The sequence below is a fragment of the Phascolarctos cinereus genome, unplaced genomic scaffold (genome assembly GCF_003287225.1).
Source record: "Phascolarctos cinereus isolate Bilbo 61053 unplaced genomic scaffold, phaCin_HiC Scaffold_4;HRSCAF=312, whole genome shotgun sequence".
Classification (NCBI taxonomy): domain Eukaryota; kingdom Metazoa; phylum Chordata; class Mammalia; order Diprotodontia; family Phascolarctidae; genus Phascolarctos; species Phascolarctos cinereus.
Window position 1 is genome coordinate 680,002,421 of NW_027555847.1, and position 20,526 is coordinate 680,022,946.

A 20,526-nucleotide genomic window follows, 5' to 3' on the forward strand; every position below is an offset into this window, starting at 1 on the left:
TACCACCATATTCCTAGTTACCCAGGTCTTTCACAACCTCATTTTTCACTCTTCACTCTCTCTCAGGAGAGTGCTGGTAAATATTTAACAATCAGTTCTGGTTTTTAATTTTAATATTAATTATTAATATTTTTTCTATATTTTTGAAGTCTAGACAATCAACAAAATAATAAATCAAGCCTTGGTTTGTAGTGTTTGCTCATTCTGGTATATAAATGCTTGCAACAGAAATTTAACAATCTAGAGCTGGCTGGAGCTGGTTCCAGCAAACTACCTTCACCCTAAATCCACATCCAATCAGTCACCAATGTCAGTTCTATCTCCATGTCTTTCATAACTGTCTCCTTGTCACAGCCACCACCCCAATTCAGGACCTCCTCACCTGTCACCTAGCTTCCTAACTGGCTTCCATGACCCAGGTCTCTTCTCTTTCCAATCTACACTCCACATAGGTCCCAAAGTGATTTTCCTGAAGTCTAAGTCTGACCAAGTCATCCCCTATTCACAGGGTGATGATGGATACTGATTCCAGCTAGCATTTATACGAGCACTTTAAGGTTTGCAAAGCACTTCACATATGTTATCTCAATTGCTCCTCACAACAACCCTATGAGGGACACATTATATTATTATTCTCAATTTATACATGAGGAAACTGAGGCTGAGAGAAGTTAAGTGACTTGCCTACAGTCACACAGACAGTAAGTGTTTAACGCTAGATTCACAGTCAGGTCTTCCTGATTCCAAGTCCAACATAAGAACAACAAATAATATTTATATAGTACTTACTATATGCCAGGCACTGTGCTCAGAGCTTTACAATTATTATCTCACTAGATCCTCACAACAGCTCTGGGAGGAAGTTGCTATTATTAGCATCTCTATTTTATAAATGAAGAAATAGAGGTAGGCCCAGGGTCACACAGCTAGTAAGTGCCTGAGGCCACATTTGAACTCAGTTCTTCCTAACTGCAAGCTCAGCTGTCCCAACTAGCTGCTTTTCTCAAAAATCCTGTGACTCTCTATTGTCTCTAATATTAAATGTTGTTTCATCTTTGTCTCATCCTTTTAAAATTTCTATTTTTAAGTTTTAGAATGTGCATGATTATTGTTACAGTAGCACAGGTACCTAACTTATAAATAGATCAAATACATAAAACATCGGACTAGATGGTTGCTGAAATACCTTTCAATTTATGTTCTATAATTCCAAACCCAGTTTCCACATTACCATCTTATCTTTTTCACGTTAAGGATTCCCAGCTCCTTTGACCATTTCTTATGGCTAATGCGATTTTCAGAACACATCTACCCACCCCCCACCCCAATCTGGCCACCATCCTTCAGATATACCACAATTTGGTCAAATCCCTCCCTAACATGTGTTGCCCAGAACTGTCACTTACCTTCCTTCTGGACTTCAGATTACTTTTAATGCAGCCTAAAATGGAATTAGCTTTTTGACACTGTTGGCTCATTGGGGTTTTAATCAAATTGACAATGCCAAGCCAGAGCAGGGCTGAAAGCACAAAGCATGTGTGCTATGAGCCAAGATACCAAACAGCCTCAGGACATTGTTAATAATGATGAGTCTCAAACGAGCTCAGGAACCCAACACGATCTCTTTGGAACTTGCTCAAAGACCAGCCTAAACTTGCGCCCTTTACTGTGCTTTGAGATTCTCTTCTTCTTCGTGACCCCATCTGACCCATCTGTAGCTACACAAATGTCAACCTACGACATACCATCCTCCTTCCTCAATAGTCCAGACTGGATAAACAAATCTCCAGAAAGTATGGAGTGTTCCTAGGTAAACCTGGCGAAATGAACAGAAGCTTGAGACGGCAAATTCACTCCGCCAAGACTAAGCTGGATGCCGGTGAGGTAACAAGAACAATGACGACGTCTGTTCCCCTAGTACAAAGCTGAACTGAATTTAAGAAGAGTTCTGTGTTCTGCTTAAAACCGCTAGTCCAATTCCTGAACACAGCTGCAGAGAAGGAGGGGGAAGTCAATGCTTTTGTTTAGGATTACAATTTTGGTCTGCAATGGAGGGGGAAGGACCAAGAGTTAGGACGTATCCGAAATCTAGCTTATTGGCATCCTCAAATCTTCAAGTGAATTAGATTAATTTAAACCACGTTTGTACAAAACAGCCGTTCCTCCTGTGCCAAGCTTCAGCCCAGAGCAGATCTCTGCAGCTGAGTTATGAGCCCTTGAAAGCAGATCAATAAAAGCAGCAAGAGCGCACCTTCACACAGAGCTGCGCAGGTGGGCATGGCCATGAGCCTGCAGGCAGCCTCCTGCATCTCTCTGAGAAGAGCTTCGGGTTCCAGTGAGACACCAAAGGCATCCTGCTTCTACCTCAGAGAACTCCGCAGATCCAACAGCTCGTCATGTTGGAAGAGAAAGCGACAACAGAGCCAGACATCACCACTGTAAGCTGGCTTCATTCAGAGTCCGCTAAACAGTTCACTTCCTAAAACGTAGGCAGCTTTGGAGCTTCCTAACATCTCCTGCCCCCCATAAATGAATCCAATAAGCAACAGCCAAAAGAGGCAGGTCATGGGCCAGCTGTGATTGTCAGCAGGTCTTCCAGCATCCCACGAGCACTTGGCCTCCAACCCTCAGCCTTCTGTCTACATTTCCAGGCCTAGAGGTCTGCCTAACAACAGAAATGCCATTCCTCTAGCCCTGCTTATGCCATTATGTCTGCTTCACGGGCCTGAGCTCACACTGGGACTTTCAGCTTGCAAGTGGCATGTGTGACTACAAGCACTGACAAGGTTGCCCAACTCTGTAACCCATATTTAAAAGTGGTTATTCATTCTCACAGGGAGGAAACCAAATCACCCAGAAGAGCTAACTACCAGGAAACCAGGACACTGAAGAATCTCAAAACATTCTCTTCACAATTCCACTCCCCCAAACATAAGTATAAAGAGATAACTCCACAGTGGAGTTACTGAAGGAGAGGACTGCCTGGTCTCTGCTCACCTTGTTCTGCTCGTACTTATAAAGAATCTTCAGGGTCTCCATAGCCCTGATCATGGACTGCATGGCAGTGAAGATGTTCTGGTAGACCAACTTGGTGAAACCTCTCTTGTCTTCTTCAGAGTAGCCCGAACCATGGATTATCCTCATTTGTTTAATAAATGTACTCTTTCCACTTTCTCCAGTGCCTAAAAAAAGGGAGAGGGGGAATTAGATAAGAGCATATAAACAATTTGAAGATGCTGTGTTGAGAAAAAATATGCCACCTGCCTCCCCTATTAAATAATCTGGGGGAGGTTCCAAGCTGACCTCTGTGGGCTTCTCTTTCTAATCTAAGAAACAGCAAGAAGTCCTTTCAAGAAAGAATATTCTGTTTACACCAAAGGCCAAGGCAGTTCTGGTATTCAAACCCAATATCATGTTACAGTAAACTCTCATGCACCTCAAAACAAAATCTCTTTCTTCCTCTCCCCCCCACAACCAATTAAACATGACCTATTAATACAACCCAGCAAAGTACCATTGAGTTTTGAGTGATTACTTAAGGGACTACTCCTTACAAGATGCCAGTCACCCTGAAAAAGGCCACTGCCGGCAATTGGGCTTTAAACTCCAGTTTATTCTTGCTTGTCTACAGATAAACAATATAGTTTCTAACTTGTCTGTGCCCTTTGCCAGTCCCAATTCTGTCTGAACTTTCGTTGATTTCTCTGTTCAACAGGAACCAGAGAAGAAACCAAGTGACACAGTTAAGAAGTCAAAGTACAAAGTAAGCCATCAGCTCTTTTTTAGTAACTCTGAGGAAAAGCCTGGAGATATGGAGGTAAGGGAGAAGGGGAGAGAAGAAAGCAAATTCATCAAGAATCAAGCGCAGGGATTATCTGTAGATGTATCTCACCTACACTCCCTGATGCTTAGGACCAGAGATATCAAAAGGTTTCTTTATTATCAAACTATTCATAGCAATCAGCAGCTAGATGGACAACAGATTCTATCTAACAACAAATCCCACACAAATATGTTCTGAAGTCACAAGCCCCGGTGACGTGTTTAGACAAAAGCATGTACATGCTGGAGATTTGGCCCTATCTATACCCTCTCAAATACCAACTGTCCTACCATATCACTCTCCCTTCAGAATCATAAAATATTAGCATGGGAAGGGGCCGTAGGAGACACTTAGTCCAACAGAGAAGAAAGGCTTTGCCCAAGGTGGGTCAGGCCTAGGCCTCACGTTTTCCATTTCCTACTCAGACATCCTCCCCACTTCACTACATTTAGCATCACAGGATTTCACAGAGTTGATGAGGACTTGAGTGGACTTCTAGTCCAACTTGTGCCTAAGCAAGAATTGCCCCTATCACATCACCTCTAAGTAGTCACCCAGCCTGTGCCTGGAGATCTCCTGGCTTGAAGGAGTTGGAGAACCCACCCCACTTTTTTTAATAATTCTAAGTGGAAGGAAGTTTATCCTAACATCAAGCTTAAATTTCCTGTCCACCACTTCCACCCACTGCTCCTTGTTCTGCAGTCTGAGGCCAAGCACATCAAGTCTCATCCCTCTTCCACGTGAGGGCCTTTCACTTGAAGATAGCCATCGTGTTCTTCCCCCTTAGTCCTCTCTTCTTCAGATAAATATCCCCATTTCCTCCAACTAATCCTCACATGTCTTGATTTTGAGGTGCTTCATTCACCAAATTGGTTATCCTACTCTGGACAACATTCAGCTTGTCAATATCTTTCCTAAAATGCAGCACACTTAAATGAACTCCAGATGCACTCTTATAAGGCCAGTGGAACTATCATTTCCTTGTCCTTGGATATTATGCTTCTCTAAATACAGCCTAAAAATAAAATTGGCATTCCTGACAGCCATATCAGAGTTGACTCAAATATTATCATCATATCAGACTCATACTTTGCTTCAAAGTTTGCAAAGCAATTTATATACATTACTGCATTTGAAATTCACTCCAAACCCTTTGAGGCAGGTAATCCAGGTGGTTTTTGGATCCTTTTACAGACAAGGAAACTAAGGATCAGAAAGTTTAAATTACTCACCCATGGTCACACAAATAGAAGTGTCAGAAGTAGCATTCAAACACAAATCTTCCCATTTTCCTTCCTACACATATTTTGTATATACTTATATGAACATATATTGTCTCAAAAGAATGTCAGTTTCCTGAGGACAAAAAACTGACTTATTTCTGCTCTTTATCCACAGTACCTGGGTACAGTGCCCGATACATAGTTGGCACTTAATAATTTGGAACTATGGGGCAACTAGGTGGCACACCAGTCCTGAAGTCAGGAGGACCTGAGTTCAAATCCTATCTCAGACAGTTATCAGCTGTGTGACCCTGGGCAAGCACTGAACCCAAACTGCCTGAAAAATGCACCAAAACTAATTAAACATGTGTGCACTCTTTGACCCAGTGGTACTACTACTAAGCCTATACCCCAAAAAGATGAGGAAAAGTACCTATGTACAAAAATATTTACAGAAGCTTTATTTGTGGTTGCAAGAAGACAGAAACTAAGGAGTTCACCAACTTGGGAAACAGCTGAATAACTTATGGTACATCAACGTAGAAGAATCCTATTGTGCCATAAGAAATGAAAGAAAGGGATGGTTTCAGAGAAATCTGGAAAGACTTATATGAACTGATATAAAATAAGGCAAAAAGAACAAGAAGAATTTATATAACAAGATCCCTACAAAAACAAACTTGGAAACATAACTATTTATGTTTAATAACTGATTAATGAATGCAATGACAAACAATAATTCCAAAGGATGGATAATATAGCATGTTATCCACCACCTAAAAGAGAGGCAAAGGAATTGGGGGTACAGAATAAGATTAAGACTATATAAGAATAAATTATTGTATTTCTGGATATGGCCAATATAAGAATTTGTTTTGCTTGACAAAGTTTTTGTTTAAAAAAAGTGGAAGGGGGTGGCAGGTCGAATACAGATGTTTCTTTTCTTTTTTTCCAAGTAGGACAGACAATTGACTTTTGTTCATTGAAGAAAATAAAATTTAAATTTAAAAAAATTTGTACACATAGTCAGTGCTTAATAAATGCTCACTGATTGATTCCTAATTCCAAATCTAGTATTTAATCCACATTGCTTCTATAAATATTGAGCTTATAGTCCAATAACAATCTTACATCTTTTGGAAACTTGTGTTTGTCTTAACCATGTGTCTTCCATTTAGCACATGTACTATTTCTCAAAACTAAGTATAAAATCTCATGTTTATGGCTTTCAGTTTCATCTTCTTAGATTCAGCCCAATTTTCTAATCTGTCAAGATCTTTTTTGGATCCTGAGTGTCACTGATGTTAGCTACCCCTCCCAACTTTGGGTCATCAGCAAATCTGATGTGCGTTTCATTTCTGCTTTTATTCAAGTCCCTGATAAAAATGTTAAATAGGTCCAAGTAGAGATCCCAGGAGCACTCAACTAGAGGCCTTCTTGCAAGATGATATCAAATCACTGAACTCTCTTTGGATCTTACCACTCAACTTCTGAGCCCAACTAATTATATTACTGCCTTAGCCCATATCTCTCAATCTTCTTCACTAAAACAACATGAAAGCCTCTGGGAAATGTCTTCCTAAAATATAGGTAAAATATATACATGCAGCCTTTCCCTGGTCCACCAGTTTAGCAACTTGGTCAAAAAGGAAATAAAATTGGTCTGCTCTTGATGAAGCTCTATGTTGGCTCTTCATTACCAATTTCCTTTCCAGATGTTCACTAATTTTCTCTTTAATATTATATAGTTAACATAATGACCATAGAAGTATATATATTAAAAAAAAAACTTGTATCTGAAGGACACAAGAATTCCAACCAAAGCAGTATCCAATACTGATAGCAAAAGATTTAACAAAGAAATATATCTCCCTCCTCTCAAGAAATCAATCAACAAGTATTTATTAAGTGCTTGTTATATGCCAAATAACACTATGCTAATTGCTGAGGATATAAATATCACCTAGAATTCTGTCAAGGATCAAAGTCAAGGCTACCATTTGCGAACTTTAGATTCTTTATCACACCTGGGTGGTACAGTGGACAAAAAGCAAGTCCTGAGACGCAGCTAGGTGATGCAGTGGATAGGGCACCAGCCCTTAAGTCAGGAGGACCTTAGCTCAAATTTGACCTCAGACACTTGACACTTAGTAGCTGTGTGACCCTGGGCAAGTCACTTAATCCCAATTACCTCACCCCCCCAAAAAAAAAAAACTAGGCCTAGAGTCATAAAGATTTGAGTTCAAATCCAGCCTTACACACTGCACAATTCACTTAACTTCTGTCTGCCTCAGTTTTTGTAAAATGGGAATAATAATAATAATAGTACCTCAAAGTGCTGTTGTGAGGATCAAATGAGGTAATATTTGTTAAGTGCTTAGCACAGTATCAGACATATTGTAGGTAATCAATGAATGCTTGTTCCCTTCTCTTCCTCATTTTCCTTTTCAGAAAAAGAACATTTTTCCTTCTCTAGTCCCATAGTACCTCTCCCATTCTCCATGATCTTCCAAAGTTCAGGAACTATATCCCACCTCAAATCTTCCATAACCTAAACAAAAGTCCAAGCCACTAACAAAAGCAAAATTCACATCAAGTTAGAAATACAATTACATACATTTAGGAATAGAAAATAAGTAAAAGATATGCATGCAGGTTACTGCCTTTGAAATTCTCTTTGGGTGTTCAGAGTATTTTTCCCTTGTTAAAATCAATCAAGAAACACTTTTTAAGCCCCTACTCTGTGCCAGGCTTTATGGTAAGTGCTAGGGATACAAAAAGGCAAAAGACACTCTCTGCCTTCCAGAAGCTTACAAGTCGATGGGGGAGAACAAAACAAGCGATATACAGGACAAATAGGAAATAATTAACATAGAGGTTAGACAGCATATACCAGGATTATGTATTATTATTGTTATTACTATTATTATGCTAGATTCAGAGAGGAAACGAATTCATATCTCCCTCTCTCCCTCCCTCTCTCTCTCTCTCTCTCTCTCTCACCTTAAACACTGAATGGGTATATGATCATAAGCAAGCCACTTAGGAATCTCTCAATGTCAATTTCCTCATCTATGGAAATAGGAATACTAATACTACCCTCACTGAGTAATCAATAAATCCTTATGGACTGACCTCATATTTTTTTAATTCTAAGTAAAATTATTGTTATTGTGTATGTTTTACTCCCCCCCAATGAGGGCTATCAGATTCATGAGAGAATAGCTTGTTTCTCTTTAAGGCTACCTCAACGGCAAGCAGAGTACTCCGTACATAGTAGAGATTTCATCAAGCTTATTAAACGAATGAAAATTACAGACCTACACTGAAAGGAAACAATTCATGAGTGAGTACCGGCACTTAAGACAGAAGTTAAGGGAAAAGAACAACTTTGTAACATAAGTTAGTAAAAACGGACTAAAGAATCAGGCAGAGTCTGTTGGGAAGGCCAAGATCATAGGTTTGTCACTGTACTTTGGATGCAGTGACAGATCCTTAAACCACCAGCTGACTTGACATGCACCTATATTCTACCAATTTAGCCTCCATGAAATCATTCTTTATCCTCAAATCTGGAAATTCTCTTTCTCATCTAATATCACATTATTATGCACTCTTCTTACATATGGAACACATCCTAGATTTGATTACAGTTACATGAGAACATGTTTTTTCTCCCCCAGTAGACTATGAGCTCCATGAGGAACTTGACCTTACCTTTGCACCCCTCCAGTGCTGAGTATATAGTACATCGTATACTATAGAGGTAGACATTTAATAAATTAATGACAAGAATTAATGTTGGTCACAAGAGTTTTGGGTGCTAGAATATGACTGAATAACACCGAATATGTTACTAAGGAGGCTGCATGGTACAATGGAAAAAACATTGAATCTGGAGTCAGAGGACCTAGGTTCAAATCCCATATCTACTGTGTGACCTTGGGCAAGTCACTTCATCTTTGTGAGTACTCAGGTTCCTCATCTGTAAGACAAAGGAGTTGGATTAGATGACTTCAAATGTCCTTCCCAACTCTAAATCTATGATTATGGGACTTGCCAGCTTTGGTGAAATCTCATCTTTTTTCTTATTCGAAGGAATAAGAGGCAACAAAGAAACGTGTCCATTGAGGAAAGACTGACATGGCACAGCCAGATGTGAAAGGATTAGTGCTATAGATAAAATATTTCCAAAGAAAAACATAGGAACACCCTGTGCCTGTCAAAAAAAAAAAAGTAGGAACAGACTGAGAGATGGCAAGATTCTCAATTCAATTGTAATTAAATGGAATCTGTATCCAATACTAAAAATGAAAATGAGGACTCCAGTATTACAAAATAAGAATGAAAACAGCAGCATCATGAAGAGAGGCCCTGGACAAGGCCAAGTGTGGACAACATAAATATTTAAACAGCATCAATAACAGACAGGGAGGTGGGGGGAGAAAAGAAAGGCGGGAAGCAATCTGATCTATAATCTGATACTCAATCGGGATGAAAAAAGGAAGTGAATATTTCATTTTGGCTATAAATTCACTGTACCCTAAGTCACAAAAATCAAGGCTGCTACAGTTCTAATTATCCAGATGCCTCCTGGATGACGAATCTTAGCTCATATTAAGCATCCATGATGCACCAGGCACTAAATTTAACAAAGACTTGAACCTACTCTTCAAAGATAGGGTAAAGAAATCTGTGCCTTTATATTAACATATACAAATATTAAAAGGCAAAACTACTCCACACTGGACCTTAAAAACTGTGCCAAATCTAAAGAAAGAGACAAATGACAGCATGGAGGGAGGCAATATGGTCAAGTGGAACATGTTCTGGATAGTTAATTACCCAGAAGGCCTAGCTTCTAGACACTTACTAGTTATGAGCAAGCTGTAACTTACTTTGGACAGATCATTTCCCTTCCCTGTGCCTCAGTTTCCTCTTCTGTAACATAGAAATAATAAGCCCTTTCCTGACTCCCTCACAAGGTTGTGGTGAAAATTAAATAGAATGGAAAGGAGAGCTTAAGACAATAAAGTGCTATAAAAACATCAGCTTTGTAAGCTATTCGACAGCAAAATTGTTCCCAATAAGCAAAGTCAAATTCTCTTAAGAAAAAAAAAATAGAATACTGAACAGAACTAATAGCTTAGAAAAAGCATGCAGCCAAACTACCACTAGTTAATAAATAACTACTCATATTTATGAAATGTTCAAAAGTTTACAAAGTCATGGATTCAAGAATCTACCTCAATAGTTTTGAGATTCAAATGGGAAATTGGAAAAACTACTTCTTACAAGAAACTGGCTGATGCTATGAGGCTAAACAAGATATCATGATTCAGAAATATATTAAATATATACAAGTACCTTGAATTTTGTGGCATTTTCACATCTATGGACACATTGATCCTGTAACAGCTTCAAAAAAGGGCAGGTAGTATTATTCCTAGTTAACAGATGAGGGCAAAGGGGCTGGAGACATTTGTCCCTCATCACAAGGAGCCTGGACTAGAACCTATAGCTTCTGCTGCTTTTCACTCAACCACTTTTTAAACTAATTTCACAAATCAGAAAGATTTACTGGCCATCATACTATATGGACAGGTGACCTAACTTTTACAAAGCATTTTAGTAATCATAGGTAGCTAGGTAGCACAGTGGGATAGAGGACTGGACTTCAGTCAGGAAGACCCAACTTTGAACCCTACCTCAGACAGTGTCTTAACTGTGTGACCTTGGGCAACTCACTTAACCTCTCTCAGCCTCCATTTCCTCATCTCTAAAATGGATATAATAATAATAGCATCCACTTCACAGAGCTGTTATGAGGATCAAATGGGATAACATGTAATGTGCTTTGCAAACTTTAAAACACAATATTTAAATGCTAGCTATTACTATCATGAAACAGAAAGACGATAGTTAATCCATACGACTATCTTCTGCGCAGTATAGCTAAGCCCCATCCCCATTTTACTGGAAGAGCTGGGACTGATGATCATCTTTAGTAGCCACATAAGTTAAAACAAAAATTAGATACATCATACAACCGTGATTCCCTAGGACCCCTACCTTCACCTCCTGAGACAGAGGTTATGGACACTACACAGAATGAGGCTTACATTTTCTGGAAACAGATGATATGGGAATTTGTTTTGCTTGAGTTTTGTTTCCCTACTCCCCCAGGGGTGAGGGAGTAAGAAAGAAAAAATAAATGCTAAATTTAGTTGTAGGGTTTTTTTTATTTTTAAACAAAAAAGAAACATATATCATAAATCATAGGATAAATGAGCTGAGGGACTTCAGAGACATCTAATCTGAACCTTCATTTTTGAAAAGAAAAAACGAATGCTCAGAATTGGGAAGTGACTTGATCAAAGTCCCGTAGCAAATTAGTGGGACTAGAACCCAGCTCTCATTATTCACAATTCGGGGCTCTGCCAATTACATCATGCTATGTCTAGTTTTATGTGTCCATATTCTCGACTAGAAAAACACAATGCTTCTTCACAGAGAAATTCAGGTGTGTGGGGAGGAGAAACTACTAAGTTTGATACATAAAGGATAGAGTCCATGGGGCCACTGCAACATCCTAAGACACGTAATTAAAGTAGAACAAGCCATTTTTCTTCAGAAGAAGAATGCTAAAGGCTAAAACCACCTAAAAACATATGACTTCACAAAAGGATGCTCTAAATATCATGGGGATAAAGCACTAACTACTAAAAATGGAAAGGGAACCAAAGAAAAATATGATGCCTCAACTAAAGCTTGTGGGAAAACATGGAACCACCTTTCTGGTGGTTCCTACTATTTGTTCTAATTCTTACCTACAACATCACTAATGTGAAAATATGTTTAACAGGAATATATATGCATAGCCTAAATCACTACTGATTAGAGAAATACAAATCAAAAAACTTTGAGATATCATCTTACACCTATCAGACTGGCTAAAATGAAAGAAGGGGAAAGCGACAAATGTTGGAGGGGATATGGAAAAATTAGATACTAATTCACTACTGGCGGAACTGTGAACTGATACAACCCTTTGGGAAAGCTATCTGGAATTATACCCAAAGAGTTATAAAACTGTGTATACCCTTTGACCCAGCAATGCTACTATTACATGTTTCCCAAGGTGATTAGGGAAAAAGGAAAAGAACTTATATGTTCTAAAATGTTTATAGTGGCTCTCTTTGTGGTGACAAAGAACTAGAAACTGAGGGGATGCCATCAACTGGGGAATGTATAAATAAGTTGTGATATATGATTGTGATGGAATATTATTGTGCTATAAGAAATGATAAGCTAATTGACTTTAGAATAACACTGAAAGACTTGCATGAAATAATGAAGAGTGAAATTAGCAGAACCAAGAGAAAGTTGTACACTAAAATCAATAAGAACTTTGAACAATTAAGTCATTTTAAGTATCATAAATACTCAAATCAACTAACTACAAAGGACCTATGAAGAAAGATGTCATCTATATCCAGAAAGAACTGATAAACAAAAGTAGGTATAGTATGGTTTTATACACACACACACACACACACACACACACACACACACACACACACACACACATATATCTGTGTCTAATTGGTAGCCTTCTCTTGGGTGGGATGGGGAGGGAGAAAAAAGTGCATAGCAAAGAACAAAAGAAAACTTAGAAGCTCAGAAAAATAGGGCAGCTTTGAAAACAATGTATAGCATTTAATACATAGTTTTTCAAAAAAAACCAGTGTGAAATGGAAATTCATGGTTTTATATTGAATCCTCTTTTTATGCTATGCTGTACACATAGTAATGTTCCCTTTTTTGTCTTTTTGTATGTACGTTCAAAATGAATTTTTAAAATATTTTAAAGAAAAAAATTAAAGGACAGCTGAAGGTATTACTATGTTGTGTTAGCATAAATAGCCCTTTAGTTTCCAAACCTGCACAAAACTTTAGCTTTCAACCCTGCAAGGTAGGTATATTATTATCCCTATTTTGCAGATGAGCAAACCAAGGTCAGAGAGGTTAAGTGGCTGGCCAACAAGTGGCCAGTTCAATGTACCCAAATATAAGTCTTCTTGAGACTATTCAAGTACGGTGTGCTTTACATCATACTACAATTAAACTATACATTCATTCTTTTGCTATTATGAAAGTACTGTGAAATACTGAAATTGAAACAAATATTGAAATAAGTACCCTTTGCTCAGAGGTGAAGAAGATATAAAAGAATATGGTAGATTCTAGTCCTCATCGAACTCACAGTCCAGTAGGCACACCAAATCATCATTCAGAAGAAGAGGGCAGACAAACAGGTATAAGCGATAAAACAATGAGAATTAATCTTTCTGAATCAACACAAATCTTCCAACTCAGTTCCTAAGGTGGCTGATAAAGAGAATATAATTACATAGTAAATGAAAAAATAATCAGAAGAAACAGAATGTTACATGTAATTGGGGAAAAATAAAATACTAAACAAAAAAAATTTTTTAATAAATTAAAAAAGGACAGAATGTGAGAGATAAAAGAGACCTAGTGTTCAATCCCTCATGTATTAATATAAATAAATAATGCTGGAGAAAATACAATTTTGAAGACTATGGAAGGATTAATTCTGAAGACTGCCAAAACATATCAGGCTAAAAAAGAAGGAAAAAAAGGCCTTGTCATTGCCAAAGGAATGTCATGAAGAAAAATAAAAAACTGACCCATATGCGGATTTTCGAATTTCTGTAATATGTTTAGGGAATAATTTTTGTCCACATTGAGAGTGTACCTTATGAGAAGAGAACAGGGAGGTTTTCACAGATGATGTTCTACAACAAAATACATCTTTGCAGATACAACTGATCGACGGGTGCTAAGAACAAAAGATCTCACTGTCTTTATTTGTTAACTATAAAAAAGCATTTGATTCCATGCAGCAACATGTCACCTTAATGGTCTCTCTACCAAGTTGTTTTGTTTCTTTTTTAACACATATATAACAGTATATATCTAAAATCAAGAGCAAACCTTTTTATGTAATGGAGAAAAGTTGGAGGTCTTTCTAATAAAATCAAGGGCTAACTCCAAGATGCCTGCCATCATCACTACTATTTAAGACAGCACTACAAATGCTACCTATAGCAATAAGACAAGAAAAAAAATTAACAGAACAAACAGAAGCAAAGAGGAAACACTATTTTTGGCAGATTATATGATGGTCTATCTAGAGACCCCTCTAGAATCATCTATAAAGTTATCTGAAACAAATTAGTAATGTTGCAGGATATAAAATAAAAACACGTAAATCATCAGCATTCCTATATATTACCAACAAAACACAGAAGGAAGAGACAGAATGAGAAATCCAATTTATAATAATTATGGAAAGTATAAAACACTTGAGAATGCACCTATCAAGAAACACCCAGGAACTATGTGAATCCAATCACAAAACACACTTTACAAGAATAAAGGCAAACCAAAATAATTTGAGAAATATTCACTGCCTCTGTGGGGGGTCATGTCACTATAATAAAAATGATATACCACCAAAATGAATTTGTTGATTTACTGCCATGCCAATTAAGCTACCACAGGTTATTTTGGGGCTAGAAAAAAATAACAAATTTACTGGGAGGAACAAAAGGTCAAGAATCTCAAGGAAATCGTAGGGAAAAGTGGGGAAAAGGGGGTCTAGTAGTACTATACTACTTAAACTATACTACAAAGCAATAATCATGAAAACAACTTAGTACCAGTTAAAAAAAATAGAAAGGTTGAGCGGAGGAACAGATAAGGTACACAACATACAAAAACCAACAAACACAGTAGTACCATAGTGTTTGATAAACCCAAACACCCCATCTCCTAGGATAAGGACTTATTATTTAACAAAAACTGCTGAGAAAAATGGAAAGCAGTCTGATAAAAAGTAGGTATAGACAAACATCTCATAGCATATATCTAGATAAGCTCCAAATGGATATATGGCTTATTTTGTTTTTTAAGTGATATCATAAATTTAGAGACACAAGGAAAAAACTACCTTTCAGATGTATGGATGGGAAGAATTGATATCCACATGAAGGACAGAGAGGATTACAGATGATAAAATAGACAATTTTGATTACATAATATTTAAAGGTTTTTGCTCAAACAAAACCAATGCAGTTAAAATTAGAAGAGAACAAAGTACCAGCCAAAATGGCAAAGTAGAAGAAAGTAGTACAGCCAAGATCTCCCCCACAACTATACCTCAGAGATCTAGAAAATACACCAGATCGAGTACTAATTGGGAAATTCAGGGGAAAAATAAATCAGCGACTCATTTTTTCCAGTCCAGATTAGCACAGGGAGACAAGAGAGGTCTGCAGACACTGAGGACAGGATCTAGTCAGGAGAGGCCAAGCTCTCAGTCTTTCCAGACTGAAAGAGGGCCTGCCCAAGACTGCACCAGGGCATGAACAGGTCCCAGACTCCCAGAGAGGAGAAAAACTTTGTGTAGGCAGCAGTAACAGATGTCAAATAGTAGCTCTGTTGATCAATCCCCAGTGCTAGGTCACAGATGCAGTGTAGCTGGAGAAAGGGAAATAATATAGCTAATAATAATATAATATATATAACATAGACATAACATAGCTAGAAAGAGCTAAAAGCTATTTGAAAACGTGAATATATAAAATAGAGCTAAGTCTTGACAAAAATTCATTTAGCAAACATTTGTTGAATAAACGGTCAAGGGCCAGGAGTGACAGAGGGCCTGGGTCTTGTACTAAGCGAAGAGCGAGCAACAACTCTGGGCCTATGATCCTGCAAGGGGACTGGAGTCTCACATAAGCGTCCTTAGGCTGGTCTGAAGCCGCAGCTGAACAACCAGGGCCAGAAGCCCAGACTAAAGTGGAACTGGCAGTTCTGTCACTATGAACCCGCAGAGCCTGCCAGCTGGCTGACCATACCTGAGTCCAGCAACAGTCTACTGGAGTTCCACAAGGACAAGCCCACAGTTAAGTTGTTCATATCCAAACCTAGGTTGGGAACTTGCAGAGCTCTGACTCAGGAGGTCAGCATTCAGACTGATTTATCTGTGTGCGCTGAAAACTTGTAGCACTCCACCTGAGCTATAGCTGAGATCCAGGGATACACAATACTACCCTCAATGTGACAAAACAAGCAGCAGCAATAGCTGAGAGAACACAAAAAGGGACTAAGTAAAATCCAGATGTTCACTCCAGAACTGAGTAGAGCCTGGCCCTAACATGAAGTCCAAATTCAGGAAGTAAGGCTGGAAAAATAAGAAAACAAAAAAGAATTTCCCCAATAAAGAGCTATTATGGTGACAGGGATGCCTCAAAACATAAACTCAAAAAAAGAGAATGACTCCAAAACATCTGCCAGAAAAGACTCAAAAGTAAAAAAACATAGCACGGATACAAGTTCAACCAGAATTCCTGGAAGAGACGGTTTAAAAAGAGAGCTAAAAATTATTTCATAAATGAAATGAAAGAACTACAGAAATCAACTAGAAAAGAAATGAGAGTAAAAAGGAGAAAAAACTAGAAAAGAAATGAGTTATAGAAGAATTGGAAAACATCTCAGCACAAGAAGTACAAAACCTTACCCAAGCAACAGATTCCTTGAAAATTAGAACAGACCAAAAAGAAGCTTAAGAATACAAAAAAAAACAAACAAAAAAAAGCAGAAGTATAAGTTATCTCATATGAAGTGACCTGGAAAACAGATCATGGAAAGATAACTTAAGAATCACTAGACTACCTGAAATCCAGGACTAAGAAAAAAAGGGAACAGACATTTTTTTTTAAAAATCAAAAAACTGTCCAAATCCTTAAGAACCAGAGAAAAAACTGAAAATAGAAAGAACCCACTAGTGATTCTCCTGAAAGGAATCCCCAAAACATTATGGCAAAAGTCCAGTGTTTTCAGGTAAAATAAAAAATGGAAAAAAAAAAGAAAGAAAAAGAAACAGAGGCCTCTAAGCACTCCTGATGAAAGATCAGAACTGCACAGAAACTTTGAACTACACAGTAGTCACAGTAGTGAAATATAAAAAAGTTAAGTATGAATAAGCAATCATATGGGACTAAACACAAATGAACTGTTTATATTCTAATATGGGGAGATAACACATGTCCCCTCAGAATTTTATATCATCATCAGACCTCACAGAGGAAGTCTAATAAGACAGAGAATCTAGGAATGTTCTTTTTGTTTTAATGACCTCAAAGGAAGTAGAAAGGAATATACTAAGTGGAGGAAACAGAGAGGAAGGCTGGGAGATGTTACCACGCGTAATTTGGATGTACAAGTAGAAGACTATAGAGTGTTCTAAAAGTCTTTTTTAAGCTTTAATATCTTCCAGACTGCACTAAGACTTTTGGGAAACCCTTCACAAATAAGGAGAACTAGAGGGAGGAAGGCAGCAAGGGGTATGGTTTGGAGAGAAGCTTCAAACTCACTTTAAACTGAAATGGCCAAAAAAAGGAAGAATATACACAAGTGAATGTGTAGAGAGAGAGAGAGAGAGACACACACACACACACACACATACACGTGTACAGAAATACATTTCACTCAAGAGGGAAACAGGAGGTAAATAAGAAAAAAGAGGGGAATTAGAGAAATTGTAGATTAAGGGAGGGATTTGTCCTAACAAAAACAAACTCTAACATTGATGAAGGGTTTAAAATGGAAGAAAAGATAAGAATCTGTGATTAGGCTTTGGGTGAGGGAAAGAAAAGAGAGGAGGGGGAACAGAAGCAAATTATACCAAACCTAACACACTGGTACTGAACTTATTCTTCTGTCGTCACCATATCATTCTTTATAAAGACAGGGTGGGAAACTCTTATCAATGCTCAATGACCAACCAGATTCCACAGGATTCACGATGAAACATGCTACCCACCTCCTGATAGAGAAGTGATAAAATCAGGGTACAGATTAAGACATATATGCAGACATCTATACCTACATGCATGCACACATATACATCTATGTTTATGTAAGGATACATATAAGCATCTATAAATACATGTGGGTATGTGTCTTCGTGTGTGTGTGTGTGTGTGTGTGTTTAATGACATGGCCAATATAAGGAATTTACTTGACTATGCATATTTGTTACAAGGATTTTGTTTTGGTTTTTATTTCTTTTTCAAAAGAGGAAGTAGGCTTAACATGGCTACGATTAGAAAAGAAATGGGCAACTGGGTGGGGGGGAAGGGAATCTTGGCAAGTTTCTCTGATAAAAGTCTCAAGATATATAAGGAACTGATTCAAATGTATAAGAATAAGAGTTACTCCCCAATTGATAAAAGGCAGTTTTCAAAGGAAAAAAAATCTATTAAAAAAAACTATTAAAGCCATAAAAAGACTCCAAATCAATAATAATTGTAGAAATGCAAACTGAAGTAACTCTGAGGTCCCCCCTCACACCCATCAAATTGGCAAAAGTGACAAAAAATAATATTGGAGGGGCTTTAGGAAAACAAGCAGATTAATGCATGGCTAGTGCAGTTTTGAATTGGTCCAGCTACTCTAGAAAGCAATTTGGAACTATGCCCCCAAAATTACTAAACTCTGCATTCACTCGATAGAGATACCACTACTAGGCCTATACCCCACAAAGAATTCAAAAAATGAGGAAAAGGACTCATTTGTACAAAAATATTTATAGCAGCTCTTTTTGTAGTGGCCAAGCATAGGAAATGAAGGGAGTGCCCATCAAGTAGGGAAGGACTGAAGAAATAATGGTATATGAATGTTACGAACATCACTGTGTCATAAGAAACGACAAAAGAAATGATCTCAAAGAAATCTGCAAAGACTTGTATGAACAGATGCAGAATGAAGTGAGCAGAAGTAGGAAAACAATTTATATGACAACATTGTAAAAACAATTTTGAAAGACTTCAGAATTCTGATCAAATGCAATGATCAACCATGGATTCCAGAAGATCAATGATGAAGAATGCTATCCATCACTAGACAGAAAGCAATGGATTCAAGATATGGCATGAGACAATATTTTTACATAGTCAATGCGGGAATTTGTTTTACTTGACTACGCAGATTTCATACAAGGGTTGTTTTCTGTTTTGCTTTGTTTTTGTTAATGAAATGGAAAGAGTTAATATAAAGGCTTGTTAACTGAAAACACCTAACATCTTCTTCTCCCACTTGGATTCTTTTGATCCAGCCTCCTTGATATTCCCTCCTCCTTTTGACACTAGCCTTCTTGCTGCTCCTGGAATAAGACACTTCATCTCTCAACTCTAGGTATTTTCACTGTCTGTCCTCCATGCCTAGAATACTTTCCCTCCTCTTCTCAATCCTTAGCTTCCCTGGCTTCCTTCAAATCTAAATTCCTTCCTCCAATTCTAAAGCTAAAATCTCACCTTTTACATAAAGGAAGTCTTTCTAGATCCCCCTTAATTCTAGTGTTCTCCTGTTGATTATTCCGATTTATTCTAAATATAGCTAACTGTACACACTTGTTTGCATGCTATCTCCCACATTCCTCTGTGAACTGCTTGAAAGCAAAGACTCTCTTTCCTTTCTTTTTATCTCTAATGGTTAGCAAACTTGCCTGGTTAAATGCTTGCTGACCGAATGAAGAAAAAAATTTTTTTTAATTTTAAGGTAATACAAGCAACTGAGGAAAAAAACTTTACAGCAAGTTTCTCTGATAAAGCTCTCATCAGGAACTGATTCAAATTTATCAGAATGAATCATTAGGAATAGTCAAATGATATGAACAGGCAGTTTTCAAAGGAAGATACCTAAGATATCAACAACATGTTCACCACAAATAATTAGAGGAATGCAAATTAAAGCAAGTTGGAAGGCCCACCTCAGCGATCAGATTGGCAAAATAATTTTTTTAAAGGAAAACTGCAGTTGTTGGAGGGGCTATAGGGAAATATGCACACTTGTACCAATGGTGAACTGGTACAGCCATTCTGGAAAGCTATTTGTAACTATAACCCCAAAGTCACCAAAATGTAAATACTCTTTGAACTCACTGATAGCCTACTAGACTTATAACCCAAAAAGATCAAAATATTTATAGCTTTTTTTGTAGCAAAAAAACTGGAAATTAAGGGAGTGTCCATCTCCTACGGATTGTCTAAACAAATTATAATAAATGTAATATGATATAGTAACAAAATATTATTTAGCCATAAGGAATTATAAATTGTTTCAGGAAAAAACTGAGACTTGCATGTTGAGTGAAAGGGGGCAGAATCAAAACAACATCTTATACGCCAGTCCTGCTCTTTAAAGTTTCAAAGCACTTGACATGTCATCTCAATTGATCCTCACAACAATCCTGTGAGGCAGTTGCTATTATCATCCCCATTTTATAGATGAGGAAACTGAGAATGAGAGACATTAAATATCTTCCCCAAGGTCACATGGCTAGTTAAGTGTCTGGGACAAGATCTGAACTCAAGTCTTCCTGATTCT

At 37.7% G+C, this 20,526-nt stretch overlaps 1 protein-coding gene across 1 annotated transcript in view; it reads right to left on the bottom strand.

Annotated features, from left to right (window-relative positions):
* The window catches only part of GNA11 (G protein subunit alpha 11), a 71,872-nt gene that overhangs the window by 34,253 nt on the left and 17,093 nt on the right, over window positions 1-20,526 (bottom strand). Inside the window, exon 2 of the mRNA XM_021008925.2 lies at window positions 2,998-3,182. Within this exon, the coding sequence (XP_020864584.1) occupies window positions 2,998-3,182 (185 nt within the window). The remainder of the gene's footprint in view (window positions 1-2,997; window positions 3,183-20,526) is intronic.